At 46.4% G+C, this 15,893-nt stretch overlaps 1 protein-coding gene across 1 annotated transcript in view; it reads right to left on the bottom strand.

Annotated features, from left to right (window-relative positions):
• The window catches only part of vps13b (vacuolar protein sorting 13 homolog B), a 168,592-nt gene that overhangs the window by 5,751 nt on the left and 146,948 nt on the right, over positions 1-15,893 (bottom strand). Inside the window, 10 exon segments of the mRNA XM_082149467.1 lie at positions 2,535-2,637; positions 2,720-2,896; positions 3,094-3,264; positions 3,942-4,118; positions 4,266-5,017; positions 9,362-9,477; positions 9,780-10,021; positions 10,579-10,706; positions 11,292-11,551; positions 11,939-12,082. Of these exon segments, the coding sequence (XP_082005593.1) occupies positions 2,535-2,637; positions 2,720-2,896; positions 3,094-3,264; positions 3,942-4,118; positions 4,266-5,017; positions 9,362-9,477; positions 9,780-10,021; positions 10,579-10,706; positions 11,292-11,551; positions 11,939-12,082 (2,270 nt within the window).

Below are 15,893 nucleotides of genomic sequence, written 5' to 3'. Positions count from 1 at the left end.
AGTAGACCTCAGTTCCCTGTTAGAAAGTATTAAGGGTTGTTTTTAGTTGTCTAAGGTAGGGTTTTTAGAGGATGGTGAAAATAGGGCCCTGATGTTCCCATATATAAGTAGGCTATGCATACCCTTCCCAGAGGCCTCCTCTTATGTTAGACTCGGCAGGCTTATGTAGTGGGTAGTGCCAATCTGTGGTAGTGAACAGGTTGGCTTTATTATATGGAAAATTCTCTAGTCAGGCCACCGTTCATCCGAGCATCTGTGTGAGATGGCTTCCTCCCTATCGGGAGTTTTTCTACTGAGGCCACCGCTCTGTCAAGCTACAGATAAAACTACAAATTCAAGTGTTGGCCCTCGTCAGGCCACCTTGATAGCCACCTTATACTAGAGCAGTAGTTCTCCTCTAACTTTAGAGAGTCATTTTTGAGATTATAGATCTGAACTTCAGACATATAATATTCGAGTGGGGACCGCCTCCATATCTGGCTTAGGCTTAGTAACTAGGAATTTGGTGGCGGTCTGCTAAGCATTCTCGCCTCAAGCCTCTCAGTATCTGAGTGTAGGCTCCTTAGAGCTAGAGCCCATCAGGAGATTTATTCCTGTAAATCTAGTTTTTCCTAGTACTGGCCTTCTCTTACTACAAGAGTCGTCTAGCCAAGGCCCGCCTTTTGCATTAGGTGTAAATGCTAGTGGTGTTACAGGGTAGATAGCAGCATAGGTAGCAGGCTATCTTCAAAAAGCCTCCCATGCAGATATCTAATGGGCGTTGTCAGGCCTTTCTCTCTACAAAGTAAGAAACAGTGTACTCAGGCCTCCGCCCTTTAGAGCTGAGTACTGTAGCTAGTATTCCAGCAAGGCCTTAAGTTAAAAAAGGTTTTTTTCCATAGGGTTGACTACTGTTGGCCACTTACTGAGGCCTCCATTCCCCTGGGTTTAGTAAAGAATATAAAACCTGCTGAAGAAAAAATACAAGATAATAGGCCTCAACCCTGATACATTCCTCAGGGTCAAGCTGATAGTACTCCCCTTGTTAGGGTCATTATTTACAGTACTTTGTTAGCCATAGCTCGTATGTTATCACCCTTCACCACCCAGGCTCAGGTAGAGACAGAGTAGTTACTCCCTGCCATGTGGAATGGTTGAGTATGCTCCCTTAGAGCCAAAGCACTGCCCTGGCTGACGCCCATGACATTCGAAGCTGTAGGCCTTACAGTAGGCCTCCTCGATACTCCGGTAGCGTAAGACTCTGTTTAGGAAACAGACAGGTTGTTGGCAAGACTAGGTCAGTAAATTAGACCAGGGGCCGGTTTCACAAAGCTATTTTAGACCGGTCTAAAGTGTTTATTTCACAAAAATAAAGACTGACTTAATTTAGACCAAAAAAATTAGACACCTTACCTCCAGGCTAACTTACCCCCAGACACCTTACCCCAGGCTAACTCAGGTCTAAGACTCTGTTACCTTGGCAACCAGCAGTAACAATCAGTTACATTACAAACAGCCAAAAGAAAAGGGAAAATGGCTCATAATTTAAACATTTCTTCTTGTTACTACATTCTCCGCTAAATTTCCCAAGTAAAATGTCCTTGTAACTGTTATACTCCTCCAACACACACATATCTTCCGCTGGGGTAAACTGCACTGAGCGGCTGAATGCGCTTACTCGATCCACCATGTTTTTTTGTTTTGAAAAGTGTCTTATTTTACCCAGAATGCATTGCAGTGTAGTCCTACTTAAGATAGTCAGAGTCGGTCTGATTTAGATGTCTATCTGAAGTCTGACTATCTACTATATCTAAGCCATAGTCAAAGTCCATCTTTGTGAAACCAGCCCCAGGTCAGCCTCCCTGGTGGCATGTGGGGTCCCCTCAGAAAGTGACTGGACAGGACTCCTTTCGGACCCCCTGGCCATATTCCCTTAAAGGAACCCCTTCCATGGGGGTTGGTTCCAAGCCTTGGTCGGCCTTCCCTGTATCGGAGGCCTCTTTGAGGCTTATAGCTTGGGCAGTGGCCGTAGAGAATACGGTCACTGATGCGTATGTGACCCGAAGGGGGAGTGTTTTGGCATTTCAGTGAAACTGCCATTTCTGACGGTTCTGTCAAAGCCATAATTTGGCATGCGATCCCCCAGGATGGTGGGTTGGTATATCGTTCCCCAAAGTGTCATCGATGCATTGCGAGTTCCCTTTCGAAAGGGAACGTCTAGGTTACGACTGTAACCTATATTCCCTGAGAACAGGGAACGAGACACTGCGTCGCTAGCCATGCCTCGTGGATGCCTGCTGAGCACTCCCTTCAGATGAAAGTGGATGACATGTTCTCTAGGCGCCCCTTTTACACTTCCGGGTCGCACTAGTAGTGACGTCATAGGCTGTCGCCGGTCAATATCGATTGCTGTGATTGAAGCGTTTCAGACACCTGTTCACGCGGAGGCGTTCCTCAAAGCATCATCGACGTAGTGCGAGTTCCCTGTTCTCAGGGAACGTGTCGTAACCTGAAATGTTTTTGGGTCCTGGTTGTGAAGTGAAGCGTTGGTTTACCAGACGTATTTGACGTGGCTGTTGGAGGCGTCGGCTGATCTGGAGTCTGTCGGTGGGTGCAGCTGTTTAGGAAGCTGCCAGAGACCCGCGCCGTGCAGCAGACCTGCGACACACACACACACGGGTTACTGCACACCTGCACATCAACACACTCTCCTGCGCGCGTGTGCATGAACGCCTCGTACCGTATCCTGTCTGCGACACCAGCTCAGCTGCTCCTCCGATTGGCTTGGTGAAAACTCCCACAATGCCTTTCCCCACCCCTGAGATGACACCGCGGGCCGTGCTGCTCGCCGAGCTCGGCAGATCCAGTGTCCGTGTGAACGTCTGCATGGGCTGATCCACGATTCCTGCGACCGCGCCTACACACACACACACACACACACACGAATCATTGATTCTGTTATTGTCCTGCTGATCACTGTGAGGCTGCTGTGAATGATCTGTGTTGTATACAGCGCTGCAGAAGTGTGTATGTGTCTCACCCAGCAGGGTTAAGGTTAATGATCTGTGTTGTATAAAGCACTCGTGTGTGTGTGTGTGTGTGTGTGTGTCTCACCCAGCAGGCTGATGCCCAGTCTAGACAGGCCTTGTCTCAGCCCGTCTCCCAGAGTCTCCGGCAGCTGCCTTCTCCACTCCTCCTGACGCATGTAATGTTCGTCGTCCAGCGACAGACGGTCCATGTTCCGCGCCAGACTCGTGGCCAGATTCGTGATGGACGTCAGAGTCCCTGTAGACACACACACACAGACGTGTCAGCAGAAACACACGCTTGCACTCGTGATGGACGTGCTGCTGCTAAACGCGTCTCTGGAGGAACTTTATCATGTGGGCCAGTGAGAGACACACACACATTACATTTACATTTATGCATTTGGCAGACGCTTTTATCCAAAGCGCCTTACATTGCATTTCAAGGTACACATTTTACATTTTTATCAGTTCTCAGTTCTTGCTTTCCCTGGGAATCGTTGCAAGCGCCAACGCTCTACTGTTTGAGCTACAGGAAAGCTACTAGAAACACACACACACACACACACACACACACACACACACACACACGTCAACATCTGCACTGAGCTGCAGATACAGAACGCAGCAGGAGAATCAAACCATGCGGGACATTTTCTAAAGAAAATGCGAGTAGTTCTTGCCATAGTAGTAGCTAGGGTGTTTTGGATAGATTAGTGGAAGTTGTGATCACTGAAAGCACATGGAGATCTTCAGAGATGGATATGAACGCATCACGTGTGTCGTGTCGTGTGTATCCTAAGACTTTTCATTCACTAACAGGTAATCTTCGTAACACAGGTTTTTTCGTTCAGTACTAACACCCAACTTAATAGCAGATGGAGACGGTCAATATTACAGACAGAATGAGTGTGTGTGTGTGTGTGTGTGCTTCACCTTTAGAGATGTGTTTGATGAATGAGTTGGTTCCTCTCGAGACGCCGCTGATAAAGGCTCCCGGCCCGCGAGTCAAACCCTCGTATGGCAACCGGAAGAAATCTGACACGCCGTTCCCGATACTCCGAACGAGACTGGCGGGACTTCCGAGAATCTCCAGAGAGCCAACGACCCAACCTACACACACACACACACACACACACACACACACACATCAGCACATGTTGATTTATCTGAAACACAGTCACTGTAGAGTGACGCATCTGTCGATTCACTTCTGTCACGAACGGATGTTCAGTTCTCAGGTGTGTGTGAGAGACGCACCTGCGCGGAAGAGCGCGCCGGCGGCGTAGTGCATGGCGAGTGTGTGTACGAGCTGGCGTGAGGTGGTGCAGACGGGGCCGCGCTCGAACAGCGAGAAGGACAGTGGCGTGTGGTCAGAGGCGATGTAGAGCTTCAGAGACGCGTGGATGGAGAGCAGCAGCTGAAGGGGTTCGATCGAGAGCTTCTGCAGATGTAGCGGCGTCACCAGCGCACGCATCGACTCCAGCACCTCCTGCGGGAGCACCGCCCCATCGCCACGCACAGCCAGGGTGCATTCTGGGATGTAGGTGTGGAGGAGCGTCTTCATGTAGTAGAGGAAGGTGTCCTCCAGATACACGCGCGCCGGGCGGATGCGCAGCGAGAGCCGGTCCAGCTGTCCGGAGCCGGTGACCGTGAGGCTCAGAGAGAAGAAGCAGGCGCGGCAAAACTCCTGTGGGGTCAGCGCGGGGTCACCCGGGGTCAGCGCGGGGTCGCCTGGCGGCTCCTGGCACATGATGACGGGGAAGTGGAAGCTGGCGCGCTGGTACAGCTGGTTGTCCACCTGCAGGCCTCCGCAGAGCACCTGTACGGTGTGGTCGGTGTGGTCGGGTGGAGCGGCGGCTGGAGGATCGATGGCCGGCAGCAGGAGCAGGAGTTTAGAGACGGTGAGACGCAGCAGCTCCACTGAACCGGACCGGCTGGTGATGTCATCACAGAGCGCCACGCTCGCCTCCGTCAGCAGAACCCTGAAGGACAGCATCGGACTGGAAGGCCTGAGAGAAATACACAAAGTCATCATGAAATCAAGAGACCATTCTAGTTTCCTTATGGAATATTGCAGTGCACATCATCATAATGGTGTTAATAATCTTGAATCAGAATAAGTTCCTCTTGCAGCATCTCTTCTCTTCTCTGATGACGAGGGCGGGGCAACCTGTCACTCACATGAGATCCACCAATATCAAACCACAACCATCCAACCATCCAATCCATTCCTCACAGTTACAATCAAGCCCCACCCACATTTGTTCTTGTTCCAGAAGTGTTTCACTCGGATTTATATGGCACAATAAAGAAGAAAAGAGCAGCGCAACTTCCCTTTCATGCAACTCTGACTGAGCTGAGAGTGTGAAACACTCCGGTGGAGAGACTCCACACACACACGCTCTCTGGTGGAGTGACTCCACACACACACACACACACACACACACACACACACACACGCTCTCTGGTGGAATGACTCCACACACACACACACACATGCCCTCCAGTGGAGAGACTCCACACACACACACACACGCCCTCCAGTGGAGTGACTCCACACACACACACACACACGCTCTCTGGTGGAGAGACTCCACACACACACACACACATGCCCTCCAGTGGAGAGACTCCACACACACACACACACACACACACGCCCTCCAGTGGAGTGACTCCACACACACACACACACACACGCTCTCTGGTGGAGAGACTCCACACACACACACACACATGCCCTCCAGTGGAGAGACTCCACACACACACACACACACACACGCCCTCCAGTGGAGTGACTCCACACACACACACACACACGCTCTCTGGTGGAGAGACTCCACACACACACACACACATGCCCTCCAGTGGAGTGACTCCACACACACACACACACACACCCTCCAGTGGAGTGACTCCACACACACACACGCCCTCCAGTGGAGAGACTCCACACCAAGCGGCAACATTCTAATCTGAAAAATGAAGCCAATCGGAAGTGCGAAAAACTGCAATACATAGAAAATCCGCTAGGGGCAGGTCCCAAAATGGAGCAAATGTCCATAGCCCCCATGTTAAAATGTCAGTTTTCACAGCATAAATTCATGTTTTTACAGGTTGGTCCCATGGACTTTTATTGTATTTTTCGATAGCTTCCGAGTGCCTGACAACTGTGAGGGGGGTGAATTTTTTTCTAACTCGTTAGTTTAGATCGTATTTAGATATAAAATGTATGACAAATATGGGCGCGATTGACAGCTTGATTGACAGCTGACAACGAGCATAGGCTGCGCCGAGTGGAATTCCTGAAATTTGACGTCTCGGCCATGATCTGACACAACACATCATACCTGTAAGTTATCCTTTCTGAACATTTGTATTGAAATATGGCGCCGCCCATACCCCCCATAAACGGCCTCAAAACCGTTCTTCAGAAAGTCTATGGGTGACGTCACAGACGCTTTGTCCATATTTTTTACAGTCTATGCTCCACACACACACACACACACACGCCCTCCAGTGGAGAGACTCCACACACACACACACACACACACACACACACACACACACACACGCTCTCTGGTGGAGTGACTCCACACACACACACGCTCTCTGGTGGAGTGACTCCACACACACACACGCCCTCCAGTGGAGAGACTGCACACACACACACACACGCCCTCCAGTGGAGAGACTCCACACACACACACACACGCTCTCTGGTAGAGTGACTCCACACACACACACGCCCTCCAGTGGAGAGACTCCACACACACACACACACGCCCTCCAGTGGAGAGACTCCACACACACACACACACGCTCTCTGGTGGAGTGACTCCACACACACACACGCCCTCCAGTGGAGAGACTCCACACACACACACACACGCTCTCTGGTAGAGTGACTCCACACACACACACACACGCCCTCCAGTGGAGAGACTCCACACACACACACACACGCCCTCCAGTGGAGAGACTCCACACACACACACACACGCTCTCTGGTGGAGTGACTCCACACACACACACACACGCCCTCCAGTGGAGAGACTCCACACACACACACGCTCTCTGGTAGAGTGACTCCACACAAGGGCTGCAACGACGCGTCGACGTCATCGATTACGTCGACTATGAAAATACGTCACATTCATTATTTACGTTTAAATATCGAGTAATGGCGGCTTCTGCTCCCGCTCATGGTGAAAATGACAGACCACGATCATCCAAAGTATGGGAATACTTTAAACTACGGCCGAACAGAAAGGTGCTTTGTTCACTATGCAAACTATTCCCCATTCGGCGACGATAAAATGGACTTTAATTTATAACTTCAACTTAAATTTGTCAACGAAGCTTTCAGTGCATTTGCCAGTTTTTAAAAGTTGTGTATGCACATGTAGACTAGAGACCTGCACTCCCGCGGGACACAACACACAACGCAACAGAGTGCGGCGCGGGAACATAGATCTGATGGCTGAGAGCGGGCGCGGGCGGTAATGCACTCGTGTGTGTGTGCTGGTCGCGGGAGAATAAAATGATTCGCGGGACTCCTGCAAAATAGAAATATCTATAAATTGAACATCTAAAAACGAATAAATTGTCATTCATCTGTTGCACAAAAGCAACAAGAACAACTAAACAAAATAGAAACGATTTACAGGCCAGAGTCTCTATCTATTTATAACATGTTTGCAGCGTTGAACAATGTAGCCAATCACAGACATATGTGTTGATTTCTTGAACGCAATGGCCAATCAGATGCATTTAAGATAGAATCCCCTCACCGCTCAAAATTGACTTTTTGTTCAGTGCTGAATTCTGCATACTGACAAATCATCTGATTATAGCAAACAAAGTGTAGATATTATGACAGATTCATTGTGCAGCCAGTTTCATTGATAATAACAGAGATTTGTGAGACCACGATGAACTGAGATGTCAGCTTTTTAGGAATTATTAAGGAAGAAATCCGTCCCGCGCAGGTCTCTAATGTAGACTTTAAAAACAAACGACTAACGCTATATTTACATTAACAGTAGCCTAGGCTGCAATCTAGTGTATGTGAACCTTTTTGCAGATAAACACAAGTGCATTATCGGACAAGATAATGGACAAGTTAATTGAGTAAATCATACTCCCACTACGGTAATTAAAAACAGACACATTTCCTAAATAGGCCTGTGACTGTATACATCTTACATTTTATGAAATAGTTCCATTAGTTAAAAATAAAGTTAAAAATGCTTCTTGTTCGCCTATTTCATAATACAATGACAATTACCCTTTCTGAAATACTTTTTTTTTGTCATCATTCATAGATTTCATGTTAAAATAATATACAGATGCACTACCCTCTTCAAAATACAGCTGATATATTGTTGTACTTATTATTTATAGGAAAGTTTGCCAATGGATAAATCAGCTAATCCCAAAAATAACCATTAGATTAATCGGAAAAATAATCTTTAGATTAGTCGACTAATCTAAGAAATAATTGACAGATTAATCGACAACAAAAATAATCGTTAGATGCAGCTCTACTCCACACACACACACACACATGCCCTCCGGTGGAGTGACTCCACATACACACACACACACATGCCCTCCGGTGGAGTGACTCCACATACACACACACACACATGCCCTCCGATGGAGAGACTCCACACACACACATGCCCTCCGGTGGAGAGACTCCACACACACACATGCCCTCCGGTGGAGAGACTCCACACACACACATGCCCTCCGGTGGAGAGACTCCACACACACACACATGCTCTCTGGTGGAGAGACTCCACATACACACACACACACACATGCCCTCCGATGGAGAGACTCCACACACACACATGCCCTCCGGTGGAGAGACTCCACACACACACATGCCCTCCGGTGGAGAGACTCCACACACACACACGCCCTCTGGTGGAGAGACTCCACACACACACACATGCTCTCTGGTGGAGAGACTCCACACACACACACGCCCTCCGGTGGAGAGACTCCACACACACACACACATGCCCTCCGGTGGAGAGACTCCACACACACGCCCTCTGGTGGAGAGACTCCACACACACACACACATGCTCTCTGGTGGAGAGACTCCACACACACACACGCCCTCTGGAGGAGAGACTCCACACACACACATGCTCTCTGGTGGAGAGACTCCACACACACACACGCCCTCTGGAGGAGAGACTCCACACACACACATGCTCTCTGGTGGAGAGACTCCACACACACACGCCCTCCGGTGGAGAGACTCCACACACACACACACATGCTCTCTGGTGGAGAGACTCCACACACACACACGCAGCAGGAGTGTGTTGTACCCAAGGTGTGTGACGGCGTCTGCAGCGCTGCTCTCTGGCGCCAGTGTCAGTGTGATCGAGCCGCTCTGCTGAACAACATCGATGTACAAACAGCCGAAACCAGGAAGAAAAACAACCTACAAAACACACAGAGATCAAGAGATCCGGTCATGAGGACTGCGATGTTTTTTTCTCTCAAACTTTATTATTTCACAGTGAAATTACAATATGAATATTAGTTATTTTGTTTAATATTTTAAATCAATAATAATAATAATAGTTCTAATAAAATTGTGAATGCCAACAAACAAGTACAATAAACCTGTAGCAATTTTTTGTATTATAAATCACATTTTAAATCGCAATGACAAAAAAATTCATAGTATTTTCTCCTCAGGTCGTGCAGTAGAGTCAGGTGGTGGTGTGTGTTGTTGTGCACCTGTGTTCCAGGACAACTGATGTCAAAGGCGTCAGTCCAGCCTGGTGATGTGGGCGTGTCCATGAGGCTGGTGGGCGTGTCCGAGGGGCTGGGGGGCGTGTCCGTGATGATGCGCAGCTGCAGGGTGGGCAGCGTCTCTTTCTGTCGGCACTCAGGAAAACTGGAGGCCTGATAAAACAACTCATGATGGACAGAAGAGAGAGCAGGAACCACCCGGCTGAACACCTCCGACCTCACAGGCTCTGAAACACACACACACTCATGATCTTTAACACTGTGTGTGTGTGTGTGTGTGTGTGTGTGAGTGAGTGAGAGAGAGAGAGAGTGTGTGTGTGTGTGTGTGTGTGTGTGTGTGTGTGTGAGTGAGAGAGAGAGAGAGTGTGTGTGTGTGTGTGTGTGTGTGTGTGTGAGAGAGAGAGAGAGAGAGAGAGAGAGAGAGAGTGTGTGTGTGTGTGTGTGTGTGTGTGTGTGTGTGAGTGAGTGAGAAAGTGAGAGAGAGAGAGAGTGTGTGTGTGTGTGTGTGTGTGTGAGAGTGAGTGAGAGAGAGAGAGAGAGTGTGTGTGTGTGTGTGTGTGTGTGTGTGAGTGAGTGAGAGAGAGAGAGAGTGTGTGTGTGTGTGTGTGTGTGTGTGTGTGTGAGAGAGAGAGAGAGAGAGTGTGTGTGTGTGTGTGTGTGTGTGTGTGTGTGTGTGTGTGTGTGTGTGTGTGAGTGAGTGAGAGAGAGAGTGTGTGTGTGTGTGTGTGTGTGTGTGTGTGTGTGTGTGTGTGTGAGAGAGAGAGAGAGAGTGTGTGTGTGTTACCCCTGACGTTCTCCTGCAGTAAGAGGCTCTTGGGGCAGCGGTTGTGAATCATCATTCGTGGACACTGATCTTCACTCACTGTCAGATACGTGACGCCCAGATGCTCCTGACAGGTCAGAACCAGAGGCCTGAAACACACACACACACACACACACACACACACACACACACACACACACACACACACACACGCACACACACAGATGAGTCCCTCACTGACCACAGACAAGACGCCCGGGTGCGTCATTAATAAACACCAGACTCACAGAATGAATGTCTGATCTCACACTCAGCCGAGGGTTTTAGGGTCAAAGGTAAATTACTGATTTATCAGATGAGAACATTAGAACTGAATTGAGCTGAATGATGAAACTATTGTCTTATAGCTGAATTTGTTTCATTACTGATGAATTTTGCAACATTAACACTTATTTTCCCCTTTACTACTGTGAAGCTGCTTTGAAACTCTGTCTCCATCTTGAGGACTGAGGTGTGTTTGCAGCTGTACAGTGTTTGCTGTGTTTCTGTCAGCTTTATTTCTACAGCTTTATACAGTGCAGATCGTCTCAGAGCAGCTTCACTGTAATAAACAGGAGAATCACAGAATCACTGATGAAACTTCCTCAAATATGAGAGAAACTCAGACTCAGGAGTGAAGCAGCTCTACAGAAGAAGGGAGGGTCATTGTTCTCTATAGTGTGTGTGTGTGTCACCTGGTGTTGAAGGGCCAGTGGGCGTGCGGCTCCACCGGCACAGGAACGCTCTGTCTGGGGATGTCGGTTCGCACAGGAGCCGCAGGACTCCACTCGACTCCCTCGAGGCTCAACAGAACCTGCTTCGACCTCAGCTGCTCTTCCTCTGCTGTCGGACCGACCCGCAGAACATCCCAGAACGGCACCGCACAGATCACCTGATCCCCGGCCGATCCCGTGGGACCCAGAGAGAAGCTGGAGGAGTCCGGGACGGGACAGGGCTGACGACAGAGACACATGTTTCTTTCGACTGTTCATGACATTCACCTCAATGTGTGAGTGTGTGTGTGTTGTGTTGTGTTGTGTTGTGCTTGTGAGTGTGTATTGTACCTGCTCATGTGTGTGTGTGGTGTTGTGTTTGTGAGTGTGTGTGTTGTGTTTGTGTGTGTGTGGTGTTGTGTTTGTGAGTGTGTGTTGTTGTGTTTGTGAGTGTGTGTGTTGTGTTTGTGAGTGTTGTACCTGCTCAGGTGTGTGTGTGGTGTTGTGTTTGTGAGTGTGTGTTGTGTTTGTGTGTGTGTGGTGTTGTGTTTGTGAGTGTGTGTTGTTGTGTTTGTGAGTGTGTGTGTGTGTGTGTGTGTGTGTTGTGTTTGTGAGTGTGAGTGTTGTACCTGCTCAGGTGTGTGTGGGTGTTGTTGGATCACAGCTCTACACTTGATGGTGTTTGTCGTGTTGTTCACCAGAACTGTTTTATCCTCAATCTGCAAAACCTGAATCCCGTATTTCACTGAAGACGACACACAAAACTGACAGAGCTGCGAGAGATAGAGAGCGAGAGAGAGAGAGAGAGAGCGAGAGAGAGCGAGAGAGAGAGAGAGAGCGAGAGAGAGAGAGAGAGAGAGAGAGAGAGAGAGAGAGAGAGAGAGAGAGAGAGAGAGAGAGAGAGAGAGAGAGAGAGAGAGAGAGAGAGAGAGAGAGAGAGACTAGTTATTTATTCCAGATTAAACTCACCCATGAATTAATCGAAATGAAACCGCATGCGATTTGGCAAAGGCTGCGATTATTTTATGTGGAGTTTGTCAGTGAAGTACGGCTCTGTGATCAGTAGTAACACCAGAGTCTCACACACACACTCCATCTGAACACCAGAGTCTCACACACACTCCATCTGAACACCAGAGGGCGTCTCACACACACACACACACACACCACATATGCCCCGCAGAAGAAGTAGACAACAACACACGTCATTCCCTGTGGGCATCATGCTATCTGTAGCGGAATACACAGATTGAAACGCTTAGATTTTTTAAATGTTGTCTTTTGTTGGACAAGAGGTTCATAAATGCTTCTCAGGTTTGGAGAGATGTTTGGCGTGTTGCTTTTTCAAATGCAAGTTATAATCGACTCAGACTCCCAGTGCTTTCAAGGTGAGCAGCGTTTACTGAGCCGTGCGTCACTGACAAGCTGCACATAACCAGTGGCGTAACTTTGTTTTAAAAAGTGTATGGGACAGGTGGGGTGGGGGTTGCTAATAAAATGCTAAATCAGATATATGTACAATAACATTACGATGTCCAGCAATCGGCTACATGGGGTTTCATTTGTCGTTTAATGAGATGTAGCCTAATATATGTTGTCAGTGCCGAGAAATTTCGTGTGAATAAATACATAGATCTGCCTATTAGACCAACGTATACCATAATGGTCCAGTGGTAGAACTTTCGCCAAGCGTGTCAGAGGTTCTGGGTTCTAATCCGCACTTGTATAGTTTTTTTTTTCCCGTATAGTTTTTTTCTTTCTCATCAAAACCGATTATGTTCATCAGTGGTTGTATATCAAGCAGGGACACGTTTGTGTGCGTTATGTTTTGTGATTTCACCAGAACGAATAGAAAGTATCCGCAACGGACTGAAGCGCGCGTCCGAGTGAAGACATGCGGCGTGTGCGCGAGCCACACGAGAAAACACTGTATCAGCGCCTCTGATCGCAGCGGCAACGAGCACTTTGATCACTTGATTTCAGTGGTGGAAAGTAACTAATTACAAATACTTTCGTTACAGTACTTGAGTAGATTTTTCGATTTTTTCTACTTTCTTGAATATAATTAAATTGTGGTACTTTTACTTTTACTTGAGTAGAATAAAAATAAAGTATTCAACTTCGCTACATTTATTTTTCACCAAAAGTACAGAGTACTTTGATGCCGACGGAGCTACAGGGCGAGCTAACATTTCACAAACACTTTTCAAACTACTGCGTGCGGTGGAGGCTGAGGCCTCAGCCCTGCGCTTCAGCCAATAACAGACAGTTCTGAAAGCGCTTCAGCCAATAACAGACAGGTCTGACTCGGGTGCAAAACCAATCAAAACTTCCAGTTCAGCTGGGGGGCGGGGCGTTCAAACCGCGCTTTGACATTCAATCACTGGCGCTCGTGTTTAGAATCTGTATCGCTAACGTTTCCATATTTTAGTGAATGTAAGTGTGAGCTATGCTCATATTCTGATTTTAAAATGTAATTATGGCAAATCCTGAAATGGGTCATCCCATTGATATTACCAGAGCACTGAGCATTTGAAGTAAAAAAAAAACTCAGCTCATAACATGGACACCGTCTTTACATGGACGGAGCAAGAACAATGTAAGTGTCTTGAAAACATTAACACGGTTCATTTGAAAGGTAAAGCTCGCCCTCTTTAACAATACAATTAAACTAAATGTACGAAGCAAACTTTGTACAAAGCTGAAAACCCTCAACAACAGTGAAATGAGATTGCATGATTTATCTGTCAATCAGATGCATGTAAAAGTGTAGTTCGTTACTATAGCAATAGTCGGCTCCCAGCACATTTTCGGTAGAACGGAAAAAAAAGAGCATTTCATTTTACATGTTAACCATACCCCACTTATTTTTTATTTAATTTTTTTCTGGCACTTTTTTATTCATACTACATCTCTCTTTTTTATCAGACCTTTAACTTAACCTTCTTTGCTTTCAATTATGAAATGATTCAAATGATCTTACCTGGACTTACTTTTAAAGATTAGTAATAAACCATTTGCTCTTGACAACAGGGAAAGCTAGTATGTTTGCATAACATACCATCAAAAACTAAAATTTATGAGTTTAATATCATGTTTTGCTTCGAAATCAAAATTACTTGAAATCACTTCTGTGGTTTCATGTAGGAGAATATATTATTTTATTAAATTCTATAATACAGGCTATGTCGATTAGCATTGCATTAATGGGTTAGTTCACCCAAAAATGAAAATTAGCCCATGATTTACTCTCAAGTCATGGTGTATTTGACATTCTTCTTTCAGACGATTAGTTAATTAATATAAATGTCCTGGCTCCTCTAGGCTTTATAATGGGAGTGAATGGCTGGAAAAAATGTAAAACCCCAAAAAGTGCATCCATTCATGATAAAAAAAAAATACTCCACACGGCTCCCGTGGGTTAATAAAGGCCTTCGGAAGCGAAGCCATGGGTTTTTGAAAAATACCCATATTTATAACTTTATAATCTAAAATAAGTAGCTTCCGCCAGAGGCATCCTACGCAAATTGACTTGCGCCAAAAGAGTGCGGTGACACATACTGTGACACATGTATGACGTAGGATGTACTGTAGGAGTATCGTGAACTTAGACGCCTCTCACGGCTCAAACAAATAGGGCTGTGCAACAAACTGAAGCTGCTCTTCTATAATATATATACATTGTGTGTCGGGTCAGGGGTTAGTCTTCCACCGTAAATCGATGCGTATGGTCGTCTGGCGGAAGCTAGTGATTATAGTTTATAAAGTTTTAAATATGGGTATTTTCCTTACACAAACACATGGCTTCACTTCAGAAGACCTTTATTAACCCCCTGGAGTAAAAGTGGAGCACATTTATCATGGATGGATGCACTTTTTTGGGCTTCAAATTTTCTCCAGCCATTCACTGCCATTATAAAGCTTGTAAGAACCAGGACATTTTTTTTATATAACTCTGATTGTGTTCGTCTGAAAGAAGAATGTCATATACACCTAGGATGACTTGAGGGTGAATAAATCTGGGGATAATTTTCCTTTTTGGGTGAACTATCCCTTTAAAGACATACATCATTCTTATGAAAATACCTGAGATAGCTTGATGAACACAGGTATATTATTGCTATCATGTGTTTGTCTTCAGTTTCATCTCTATTTGCATGTTATTATATCCATATTGGCATTTCCTGAAACGTCATAAGTGAATCTCTTCTATGAATCTCACTTGTGGACTTTCTGCGCGAGGTATGAATCAGTATGTACTGGGCTTCCAGTATAAATGAAACAGAATTGACATGAGAGTGTTTAGCGCTCCATATCTATCATCTCCCCATTTTGGGTAAAAATAGAAAAATAATACTAAAGTACTTTGTAACGTAGTTATTTGAGTAGTTTTTAAGCAAACTACTTATTTACTCTTACTTGAGTCATATTATTTTTCAGTACTTCTACTTGTACTCAAGTAAATTATTACTTAAGTAGCAATACTTTTACTTAAGTACAGTTTTTTAGTACTCTTTCCACCACTGCTTGATTTAAAAAACACATTTCAGCGCTAGATCGTCTCTTATTTAAAAAACGAACGAA

This window comes from Leuciscus leuciscus (genome assembly GCF_965113295.1).
Source record: "Leuciscus leuciscus genome assembly, chromosome: 20".
Lineage (NCBI taxonomy): Eukaryota > Metazoa > Chordata > Actinopteri > Cypriniformes > Leuciscidae > Leuciscus > Leuciscus leuciscus.
This window is presented reverse-complemented; position numbering and strand designations above follow the sequence as displayed.